The sequence below is a fragment of the Populus euphratica genome, unplaced genomic scaffold, assembly GCF_000495115.2.
Source record: "Populus euphratica unplaced genomic scaffold, PopEup_1.0 scaffold589.1, whole genome shotgun sequence".
NCBI classification, from domain to species: domain Eukaryota; kingdom Viridiplantae; phylum Streptophyta; class Magnoliopsida; order Malpighiales; family Salicaceae; genus Populus; species Populus euphratica.
Window position 1 is genome coordinate 166,426 of NW_011500089.1, and position 12,839 is coordinate 179,264.

Consider the following 12,839-nt stretch of genomic DNA (forward strand, 5'->3'; position numbering starts at 1 on the left):
AAAAAAATTAGAAATGAAATTAAAAAAATTATTTTCATAAATTATTTTAAATAAAACAAATAGCAATTAAAAGAATAGAAACTAAATCTAACAGATAAAAAGTTACAAGTCAATAAAATTGAAAAAAAATCTATTCTCATAAATTATTTCAAATAAAAAAATAGCAATTAAAATAATTAGAACCAAATCTGATAAATAAAAAGATTTCAATTAAAAAAGTGGATAAAAAATAAAAATTAAAAGAATGAGAATGCAAATTGATATAAAAATAAAATTAAATCAAATTCTAAAAAACAATATTCAAAACAGGATATATAACAACTAAAAGATTAATGATCAAATTTGATATAATTAACAAATAATATAATATCTTTTATTTTTTATAATTTACAAAAAGTGTATTTTGTCCGAAAAACCTCTTCTAAAAATTAAGGTAAATGTTTTTTAGTTGAAAAATGTTTTCCGTTGATTAGTTATTTTAATGATAAACAAAATTGAAAAAGTTTGAAAAATAATTTTTAAAAACCATTTTCTATAGAACAAATGAGGCCATATGAACCCATTTTCTTGATACGGATAATGTTTGGGCTCCATGTGACCTCATTTCCAAGATTTTAAATTCAGCCCTAGAATAAACCAAGGTTGCGTAATTAAATCCCAAAAAATTTGAATCTTTAAAAATTAATTTGGCTCGTTTTATGTAATAAATGAATGTTTGAAAATGTAATAGCAATTGCTTTATAAAGTATCTTTTTGTTTAGAAATACATTAAAATAATATTTTATTTTTTAAAAAAATTATTTTTGACATTAGCATGTCAAAACAATCTAAAAATATATATAAAAAATAAATTTAAACAAAATAAATTAAAATTTAAAAGAATACAGTACAACCAAACAGTTTTTAAAACCATAGTTACTAAACCTGGATAGGCCCAGCCTGGTCAACCTAGGGGCTAGTTAAACCGGCCGGTGCAACGACCTGACCAAACTAGGTCGACTCGACGGGTCAACCTTTGACCCGAGCGACCCGGGCAAGATCCAAGCAAGACCTTTTTTTTTTTAAATATAGGATTTGAAACCCATCAGTATATATACTCTATGTTCCTAAGAAAAAAGATGTTTTTTCAATGTGGGATAAAAAAACCTTTTGATTTAAATACTTCAACTTAAAATGATAACATAATATTTTTTTAATGTGAGATTTGAATCCCATTAGTATATATATTTTATGTTCCCAAGAAAAAAACTATGTTTTTTCAATATAAGATTTAAAACTTGTTAGTATATATACTCTATATTCCAAAAAAAAAACTATTTTTTTTCAATGTGAGATTTAAAACTCAATTCCTAAAAAAAAAAATTATATTTCTTCTAAGTAAAATTTGAAACTCATTAGTATATATATTCTATTTTCCTAAAAAAAATTATGTTTTTTCAAATGAGATAAAAAAACTCTTTTGATTTAAATACTTCAATTTAAAAAAAATAATATAATATATTTTTAATGTGGAATAAAAAAAATTTGAAATAATATTTTAAACTTTATTATTTATAACATGTATAGTATATATTCCCATGAATTATTTCTTAATTTTTTCAGTATTAAAATTTTTAATATATTTTTTTAAAAAAATTAAATTAACTTAAATTGAATTTGATCCATTCATGTAATCCAATATACGATTGGCCAGTCCCCTTTAATAACTATAAATACAACCAGGCTAATAAAAAAGAAAGAAAAAGGAGGTTACTCAGTTTTATTCAATAACTGGAATTATTTATGTACTTAAAGCAATACAATAAAACTATAAAACTTTTTGTGAATAATATTTTGGTTTTTTAATTACACTGAATAGATGTGAATTCAGTTTAACTTTAACTATCATACATGCGAATCAACTCCTGTCAACAAAATTAAATTCTAAGATTAGTAAGAAACATTAATAATCTTATTTGCGAAGATCAAGGAGCGGAGAATCCATGCTTCTTTTTTCTTCTTCTTTTTCAAATCTACAAATTCAGTCTTGTTTTTAATGTTACTTGACATCATTTTTTAGTCAATTTTAGACTTAGTTCTATCCAAAGTTAAAAATAATATAAATATTGGATTGGCTAATGTCAAAACTCCATTGTATTTTCTCCCTCTTGGGAGTCCTATCAATCATATAATTCCAAGCTTCGTTCCAGTAATATTCCTTTTATAAGGTTGTGGAGATATTTAAGAAAATTGTTAAAAAAAACATTAAAGAAGGGGATCGAGGAGGAAATTATTTAAACCTACAGGGTTGAAAATGTAGTTTCTGATGATAATTAATTTGTACGCGAAAGTCAAAGTCTTGGCAACCATTCTTGAAGACAGGCGGTGGAATCAGACACCACTACATTAAAATTGTCGCGTGGCGGACATGTGGTCACGGTCACATTGTCATCTCCAAAATGGGTCCCTTATAAAAAATCTTGTCTGTGGCCCCACATATCATCATCATCATCTTATCTTTTTGAGATGGAAAAGCGTTCGTTGATGCCGCTGGTTTTGTTTCCAGTCGTATCGTGTCATCAATGCCTTAAGAATTATTTTTAAATATATTAAAATAATATTTTTTTACTTTTTTAAATATTATTTTTAACTTAATACAGAAAAATTATTTAAAAAATAAAACATATATTAATTTAAAATAAATAAAATATTAAAATATTTTTAAAATACATAAATAAATAAACTGGATTGTACTAAAATGCCACCACTCTAGCATTTTAAAGTATTTTTTTTTGAAATATGTTAAAATAATATTTATTATTATTATTATTTATTATATTAAAATAATGGGAAAAAATAAAAAATTAATCTAAAAATAAACAACTGAATCACAGCCAACTAAAATATATAAAAAATGTTCGTGTAAATGAAATTATGGATACAATTTCAGTACTTGCATGTTTTCTGTATAAAATAACATTGATGAACAAAATCTATTACTATTTTTAAACAACTTTTTGTTGGTTAAAAAACTATTTTTTGTTACCCCGTAAAGGATCCGGAAACAAGTTTTGAATCCAATCACAAAGCTTGGCCCCAACATCCAGCACCAGGCCACTTGACCTGGTGTCTTTCACATGTGTATATGGCACCAGGCCACTTGCCTGACGCCATATAAATATAACAAGTTGTCAGCACGCTGGCCTGGTGCCCCCGGGCTCTATCGTGTTACCTTGTGTATCGCGTTACCTAGTCCGCTGCTAGACCAGCTAGCCTAGCTCTCATTAGACCTTGTGTTGTGGTCTGGACCTAGTTTCGGGCATTGCCCAACACCAGGCCATCAATGCTTGTCACTATCACTTGCCCCTGCACCTAACACTCCTTCGACCTAGGTGTTGCTTCTAGGCCCAATGCTAGGTGCACACCCCGACACTTCTTTGGTCCAGGCAACGCCTCTAAGCCCTGCACTTAATACTTTGTGACTTTTTACTGGCTTCCCCGGGTTTAGGCGCGCTACTTGGTTCAATGCTAGGCCAACCGGTTTTGTGCTTCTTGGGCCTAAGGGTCATGACCCGGGCCACTCTTGGAAATTGCTCAATGCCCTGCCCAACATTCCTTGGGCCTAGGTGTAATGACATGGCCTATTCTAGGGGATTGCTCAATGCTTCGCCTGACACCCCTTGGGCTTAAGCAACATGGTTGCAGCTTGGGCCTAATTTAGACATTGTTTGGGCCCAACACCTGGTTCCTCAAATAAGGGGATCGAGGAGGAAATTATTTAAACCTACAGGGTTGAAAATGTAGTTTCTGATGATAATTAATTTGTACGCGAAAGTCAAAGTCTTGGCAACCATTCTTGAAGACAGGCGGTGGAATCAGACACCACTACATTAAAATTGTCGCGTGGCGGACATGTGGTCACGGTCACATTGTCATCTCCAAAATGGGTCCCTTATAAAAAATCTTGTCTGTGGCCCCACATATCATCATCATCATCTTATCTTTTTGAGATGGAAAAGCGTTCGTTGATGCCGCTGGTTTTGTTTCCAGTCGTATCGTGTCATCAATGCCTTAAGAATTATTTTTAAATATATTAAAATAATATTTTTTTACTTTTTTAAATATTATTTTTAACTTAATACAGAAAAATTATTTAAAAAATAAAACATATATTAATTTAAAATAAATAAAATATTAAAATATTTTTAAAATACATAAATAAATAAACTGGATTGTACTAAAATGCCACCACTCTAGCATTTTAAAGTATTTTTTTGCCTGACGCCATATAAATATAACAAGTTGTCAGCACGCTGGCCTGGTGCCCCCGGGCTCTATCGTGTTACCTTGTGTATCGCGTTACCTAGTCCGCTGCTAGACCAGCTAGCCTAGCTCTCATTAGACCTTGTGTTGTGGTCTGGACCTAGTTTCGGGCATTGCCCAACACCAGGCCATCAATGCTTGTCACTATCACTTGCCCCTGCACCTAACACTCCTTCGACCTAGGTGTTGCTTCTAGGCCCAATGCTAGGTGCACACCCCGACACTTCTTTGGTCCAGGCAACGCCTCTAAGCCCTACACTTAATACTTTGTGACTTTTTACTGGCTTCCCCGGGTTTAGGCGCGCTACTTGGTTCAATGCTAGGCCAACCGGTTTTGTGCTTCTTGGGCCTAAGGGTCATGACCCGGGCCACTCTTGGAAATTGCTCAATGCCCTGCCCAACATTCCTTGGGCCTAGGTGTAATGACATGGCCTATTCTAGGGGATTGCTCAATGCTTCGCCTGACACCCCTTGGGCTTAAGCAACATGGTTGCAGCTTGGGCCTAATTTAGACATTGTTTGGGCCCAACACCTGGTTCCTCAAATATTCTACTTAACATAGGCTTTTTAGCGGATCCAAAGTGCCAAGGGATACCCTTGGAGAATTTGGTATTACTTGACCTTATTTCATGTAAAACAAAAGATTTACTCATTAAATCTATATTTCGTCCACACCTCTGTATGCACAAGAATATCCCATTAACACATATGTCAAGAGTATTTGTTCTTTTTTAATATTTTTACAATAAATATTTATTTTTTTATTAATATATATGTAAGAGATATTTATTTTTTATTAATATTACCATGATAAAATATCTTTTCAAACTTTTTATTGAAGCAAAAAACAAGATTTAAATATATAAATACCTCATAAACTATCAACCTAGAAAGATTTATAAATTCTCTATTTTTAATATATACACTCAACATCATTTTCTCTTACATGAAATTCAAACCTTGTTTGACTTAACTAGGTTTTTAGTAACTGGATTAATCTAGTTAAGACCAATTGAAAATTAACTGGGTTAATGTGCTGTAAAAAAAACTCTATAATTTTAATGAAACATAAATAATTGACTCAATAACCCAGGATCCAGCTCTTCTTTGAATTTGTCTTCAAACCGGTCTGACAACAGTGTTAACATGACTCAATTAGTTTGAAGATGACAACGACTTCTTTACTTTAATCTGGGTGTGATTGTTGAGGAGTGGTTCAGTAGTACTATGTCATGTGGTTTTGTTCAAAGAAGGAAAAGGAAAAGGAAAAGAAGCTGAAAGATAAGCATGCTTCCTTCTGTATTTGTGGTTGAAAAGAAACTTGCTAGTTTTTTCTCTTTGAAAGGCGATAATTTCCTGGATTTGAGAGATTAATTAGGTGTGAAGGCCATTTCCAGATAGCAAGAAGTGACGAAGTAGAAGACAACGGTAATCACTATGTCCAAGAAAATTAGGACCCTTTAACTTATTTCGTTTTTCTCAAATTTTGCTTGGAGGGAAAACTCCATGCGAGGTGCTGGCTTGCTGCCATTGTCGCCGCCATGGGGCTCGTTAGCAAGCTTTTGGACGCAGAGCATGCACTCCTGACCCTTTCTTGGGCTCGTTTCTGGATCGTGTGCCTGGAATTTCTTGAGGGTCAGGTAAACTTGTTTATTGGACCATGTAACAGACTTGGGCCTATTCTATTTACCCAAATAGCTTGCCCAGCTCGGGAAACTGGAGAGAAAAAAATATAATTCTTACCCTATTAAATGATATAACCATACACCATTCTCATCTTGAAAAATAATTATAAAATCATAAATAAAGGCAAAATAAATAACATCAATCTACAAATTCTACCATCTCATAAACATCAGCTTCGTAGCGTAAATCATTGGCCCAGATAGTAACAGGGAGACACGGCTTACTAGCGATGTTGACTTAGGTGAGGAATCATGTCCCTGGTGGTTGTGCGTGCTCTTCCTATTCCATCAGAACTTGGGTAATTGAAATAAAGAGTGATGTGAAAAGCACTCCATCATCATTGTTTTAGCAAATTTGGGCGTTATTACAGGCTAATTGCAGGATAAAAACTCCTAAATATGGTGGAAATTATTTGAGTTTGTTGAGGCTGTGGCCCATGATATCAATTCTCATCTTATTCTCTAGCCCTAGGTTTCTTGTGGTTGAAACTTTATAGATGCTGCGGTTGGGACTTTGGGTCTATATTTGATTATGCCTGCACTCTTGGGAACCCAGAAATCACTGCCATTGGATATGCGAAATTAATAGAAATAAGAAATCGCAACTGCAGTTAATTACGATATGGCTAGTTAAAGCAAGCATCTTGCATTCTTATATTGTAATTGTTTGTTATATATGTGGTTTATAATATTTTTGAAAATTGTTTTTTTTTTATTTCAATGCATTAAAGTAATATTTTTTTAATTATTGCCACATCAAAACAATAAAAAAACACTTAAAAAATTATCAATTTAATTTTTTCTAAGATAAAGAATAATTTAAAAAACACTTTAACATAGAAGTTATTATAATGGCAAATGAGCACTCATCATCATGAATTTTAGTAGATATAAAAATAATAATTACATTTGACTTAAATAATTTTTCTTAATAATTTCAACTCAATTATAGATATAATTTACCAAAATACTAGATAAATAGCCTTTATTACACTGTATATCAGGTTAATTTTTTGTCAATATAAATAATGATATTCATGCGATATCAATGTTTTAAAAAAAATAAAAAAATATAAGAATTTAATAATTAAAAAAAGATCATACATGCTATCAAAACAATGATCCATAAAAAACAAAACAAAACATTATTAATCAAACATCTCATACTTACTCCCATGCAATTAACTTAATTTAATTAAGAATAAAAATCCTATTTAAAAAGCTAAACTCAATAAAGATAAAAAAAAATAATCTAAGTGAACCTTTATTATTTTCAAAACCACAAAGAAATCTCATAAAAAATAAATTAAAAAAATAACAAGATATTGATAAGTGGAACAAAAAAAACTTAAAAAATGAAGAAAAAAACAAACAAATTTAGGTAAAACTTGTAAACCCATTTTAATTTTTTAAACTCATAACTTGTTAAATTATAGATCTTGACTAAACTAAAATGCTTAATACTTGTCAAATTAAATGTTAAACGGTAAATCAATAAATTCATTTTAATTAAAAAACTTCCTTTTAAAAAACTAAAATAACGAAGATTGAAAAAACACTATAAGGCAACCATTGTTATTTTAAAAAGAAAGATAAATCTCATATAAAATAAATAAAAAATATTAAAGAATAAAATCATAAAAAAAAGAGCTAAAAGGGATGGGAATCAAGCAAATCCAAGTGAATTTTGTAAATCAAGTTTAAACTCTTAAACCTATAATCTATTAAATTCTTAACCCGAACTCAACATCTAAAGAATAAAATGTTAAATAATAAAATTAATTAATTTAACTTAAAAATAAAATCCTTTTTTAAAAGCTAAATCTAACAAAGATAGAAAAACAAAAAACCTTGGCAACTTATGTGTATTTTCAAAATGATTAAATAATCTCATAGAAATTAAATAAAAATTAACAAAATGTTAGAGAATGAAAACAAAAACTTAATAAAAGAAGAAAAATCAAGGAAGTATGTGTGAACTTTATAAATTGAGACTAATCTCTTAAACCTGTAATTATTAAATTTTAGACTCGGATGCAACTAAAAAGATAAATACTCGACCAATTAAATGTTAGAAGATGAAATAAAAAAAATCAATTTAAAAAAATCTTGCAAGGCAAAAACATAACAATAAAAAATGATTAGATTTGATGGGGAAAAAACTCAAAAATGATAAAATTATATAAAAAAATAATTTTAAAAACCATTTAAAATAAAAATAAATAGTAATAAAAATAATAATAACAAAATCTATCAAATAAAAAAAAATATCGAGGATGAAATTAAAAAAAATCATTAATTTTATAAATTACTCTAAATAAAAAATAAAAATAACAAGAACATAAATGGAATCTGAAGAACATCAAACTCTAGAAATTAATTTAATTTTTTAAAAGGTCAGTACAAAAATCAAGTAGAAGAAAAGAGAAAAAAAGAGTGCTATATACACCAAATCAGCAACAATTAAGTTACGGACACTACTTGTACATAGGGGGGATGCTGGGAAGCTTCGGTCGCTTACCTGAAAACAAGGTTTTGGCAATCAAAAGGCACCGCATGCTCTATATGAACCTGACGTACATTGTTCATATGTTTTTAACTTTTGTTTTTTTGCTTATACCCAGTAACTACCAATAGAAAAGACACTGGAACTCTTGAATTAAAGGCAAAAGCTTTTAAAAATTTAATGGCGATAAGGGAAGCTAACTGTTATAAAATTACGTCAAAGACTTAATAAAATTTTAATATTATTTGCAGTCGAAGGTAATAAAAATAATTATACCGTATAATAAAAAAACTATTTAAGCTCATTTATTATTTTAACGAGTAATAGATCCCATAAAAAAAAATATTTTGCCCCTGAAACAAAACCAAGTGATTTTAGGAAAAATAATAGTCCCATCATGAAAAATATTAAGCGAAATGCTGAGCTCTTTGACCTTTTCGTTATAATGTGGCTGGGCATCATAACCACGTGTACGTGGAGTGATCTGTGTGCTGATAATCGTTCAAGTTGAAGACTCTGTTTTAACAAATTATGCATAGCAGGCTGGAGAGCCCCACTTGCTGAGGTGTCACAGTGGAGGTATCTGTCTTCGTCAAGGTGGTGGTGCCACATCTTTGTCAAACACTTGACAATCATGGTTTTTTTGTTTTGTTTTTATCACCTCCAAGCTTTCTATGTGCATGTTAATGGCTTTTGCTCTTTTCACCTGGCAACTTCAAATTCATTAAAAAATGATATCATGTTGTCATTATCTTACTCGCGGATTGGATTTTATATATGTATAATTTCTAAAGAAAACTATATGCATATCTAATCAAATAATTTCAGAATTATATATATTAATACATAAATAAAAGTTGATAACAATAAATAAAGAAAAAAATTAAAAAAATATATATATTAGAATAATCTCTTAAAAAATAAAATACATACAAAATAATTAAAAGATAATAGCTATTTAAAAAAGGTTGAATAAATAAAATAAAAGAATATAATGAGTATTAGTTTGAATATAAATTTAAAATTATTTTGAAAAAATATATATAAAAAAACATTAATTAAAAAATTATTTTCAAAGAAAAAGACTAGGTGTTGTTGTGTTATATGCTTAGAAAATTAATTTATATTAGATGAGTTGGGCGACATGTCATCTGATATTATTAATATTCTAATCTAGATGATGACTGAAAAATAAGGGCACTAGGCACAAGATTTTTCATTCTAAAAATTTATTATGATCCAAAATATTTAAAAAAACATTTTAATCAATTTAATAGACTCATTTCTAGCCTAAAATATCCCAAAAAATCATTATAAAATCCAAAATTAATTTGAAATAAAAAAAAATTCGAGTTCAAATATGTTTTTAAAAACCATTTTAAGATAAAAACACACTTAATTTAATTTCTTCTTATCGAATAAAATAAGTTGGTACCAATTATGTTTTAAGGTCGAAATTGGATTCAACAAAAATCATCTCTCTAGCACAGGATTCCACTGACTTTTTATTTTCTCTCAAATCAGGTCTCAAATTAAGGATCAAAAAATAAAAAAAATAAAATTTGGACTAAAATTAACTTTTTCCTTAAATTGTAAAAACTGAAGGGACATACTATTTATAATTTTAAAGTCTAGGAATTATAATAAATATTTTGCTCAAGCTTTTTAAAATTACCCATTTCTTCCGTCTTTTCACTTTCATTCCTCATCTTTCAATCCCGCCATTCCCCAACAAAATGACACACAATTTGACCCGCTAAAAACTCAAAAAGAAAGGATGGAAAAAAAACAAAAGAAAAAAACCCATGAAGAATGCGTCCATAATATGTTATGAGTGAGTCAACAGTGCCAACTTGACATTGAAATATCAATATCTTTTAGATTTCTATATAATAACGTTATCCGATGCAATAAGAGAAATCTTGTAATAAATTTACGTTTCAACATGGTTTTGATCCATAAAACACGGTTGATACTGAAAAATTCCAGCGAAGCTCTTGTGAAATCTAGCGTCTTGGTTCTGTTGAACTTTTTATTGATAAGTTTCTTGGTTGAACTCCATATATTAAATCTTACATATTCAAATTTATTTATTTTTATGCTTTAAAAATATTTTTTAAAAATTTATTTTATTCTTTTAAAATTTAAATTATTTTTTTATTTTAATATACTGATTGAAAAATAAATTTTTAAAAACTAAAAAATATTTAATTTTTTTAAAAAAACAATAACCCTTACAATACATACCAAACAGACTTTTAGTGGAAATTAAAGTGTTGAGCATATTATAATCACACTAAAAGGCCTTTTTTAAGCTTTCCATGTTAAAAGAGATCAGAAAAAAGGTTATTGTCGTCAAATTAATTAGCACCCATGTACGACACACACAGTATTATTACAAATTAGGACATCAACTTACATTTGTGCGGAAAGTCTAAAAGATAAAGGAAGAAAAGTAACAGCGAGAAAGCACATCCGGTCGGAGTTATTAAATAAAAGTAGGATGCCAGAACATAATTTATCTAACCCTAATCATATTTACTTGGCTCGGTCCCTTATCAAATCAAATCCCATCTCAGTTGGGTCGGTTGCTTGGAGTTCATAGTGGATGCCTTCAAGAACTCTCCTCAATCCATCTTTGGAGGTTGCATAAAGCATTTTTGCTCTGATTCTCGATGCTGTTGGAGCCCTGAAATTAACCCAAATTAACAAGACTCGTGAGCAACCCATTAATAATCTCTATGCGAACAAAGAAAAATCATATACATGGTGGATTATTTTGAATCATTACATATACTATACTTCCTAACTGACCTAACCTTTTTGTCTACAAGTGAAACCCAAGTCTCCTTTTGACGCCATACCTAATTTTAATTGTCTAGAGACGTGGAGGAGACGCTGGTCAAGATCAGGCCACTTGATTCTAAAACTCTACAAGTTCTTACAAATTAATCAAGATCAAAATCAAAATAATTGCCCCTACTAAGATTGCCAAGTTCTTAAAACTTGAAAACTTGAGAATTACGATCCACATTAACCATCGTTATCGTTGTTAATTTCTTAACACGGTAAGCGGACGATGCAGATCCAAACCCGGCCCTAAAATACTCGTACCTCAGTAATTTTTGCGTGTGATTGATGAGGGGTAAAAAAGTGGCTTGTAGTTACCCTACTGTGATGATAAGTTAATCAGGAGTTTACAAGAGAAGGGGACGGACCATGCGATGAAGAAGATCTTGCTCTTCCGGCAATTGTCAACAGTGACAAAATCGAAATCGAACACAGCATATCTGCAATCATCATCTGGCAATGAAGCAGCAAGATCATCATAGCCCTCGCCAGGGCCACCAACCTTGTCCACAGTTACCAATCTCGACTTCTCATCAATCTTGAACACTATGTACCTATGAACTTTTCTCCATTTCATTTCATGGAATGAGTTCTTGCATTCATCAGTTACCCACATGCCTGTCGTTGCCTGTCATTGCCATAGATACATAACAATGAAACAAATACATGTAAGGAAAAGTTATTAACATGTTATGGTAAGGAATATAAGAAAGAGAAGAAGATGTTGCTGTACCATCTTGAAAGCCATTGCCATTTTTTTTGAATTGGAGGCGAGACGTACTGTGTTGTTTTCTTTAGACAAATGGTAGTGGTATGGTGGGCTTGAGTATATGAGCCTTTATATAAAGATGTTGCTGTTGAATGGCCTCTAGTGTTAGTAATTATTACAATTCTATCCATTACCCTTAGTTTTATTTTTTATGAACTATTATCCTCGATTTGACAAATTTTATTTCATCTATTTATCCCACATTTTGACCATAGGATTCTTTTAGTATGTCCGCTGGGCACCCAAATTTATTTTGACATAAAAAAATATACAAGTTCTGTAAAATCTTTAATTATTGTTATTATTATAATGTTTAGATTTATTGATATAATTTTATAGATATTTATACTTACAATTTATTAACATGAAACTTGCCAATATGCCGACGGACAGAAATAATCGGTTGAAAATTTTTTTATCAATGATTCCTAATATATTAATAATAATTTTATAGATGAACTCATAAACAGACAAAGTAAATTAAAAAATAATTTTACCTATTTTATTATGTCAGTACTTTCATCATTTAATAAAACATATCACTATTAAACAAATTATAAGTTATTTTATTAGTGATTTTTTTATTTATTGATATGTTTGTCAGTAAATTTGACATATAATTATCAAACAGATTGTATATTATTCTGTCAATAAATAAATAATAACAATAATATTTATAATAATTTTTTTAACTTTCTAAATTTTTTTTTATATTGTTATAATTTAT

The 12,839-nt window shown here is 29.7% G+C and overlaps 1 protein-coding gene across 1 annotated transcript; it reads right to left on the reverse strand.

Moving 5' to 3' along the window:
* Positions 1 to 10,829: 10,829 nt before the first annotated feature.
* Positions 10,830 to 12,177, reverse strand: LOC105109084 (actin-depolymerizing factor 5-like). Its single transcript, XM_011003675.1, has 3 exons — positions 12,077 to 12,177; positions 11,712 to 11,971; positions 10,830 to 11,182 (listed from the first exon to the last, which is right to left on the reverse strand). Exons 1-3 carry the CDS (start codon positions 12,095 to 12,097, stop codon positions 11,032 to 11,034), a joined length of 432 nt encoding a protein of 143 aa, XP_011001977.1. The 5' UTR covers positions 12,098 to 12,177; the 3' UTR covers positions 10,830 to 11,031.
* Between the last annotated feature and the right edge of the window lie 662 nt (positions 12,178 to 12,839).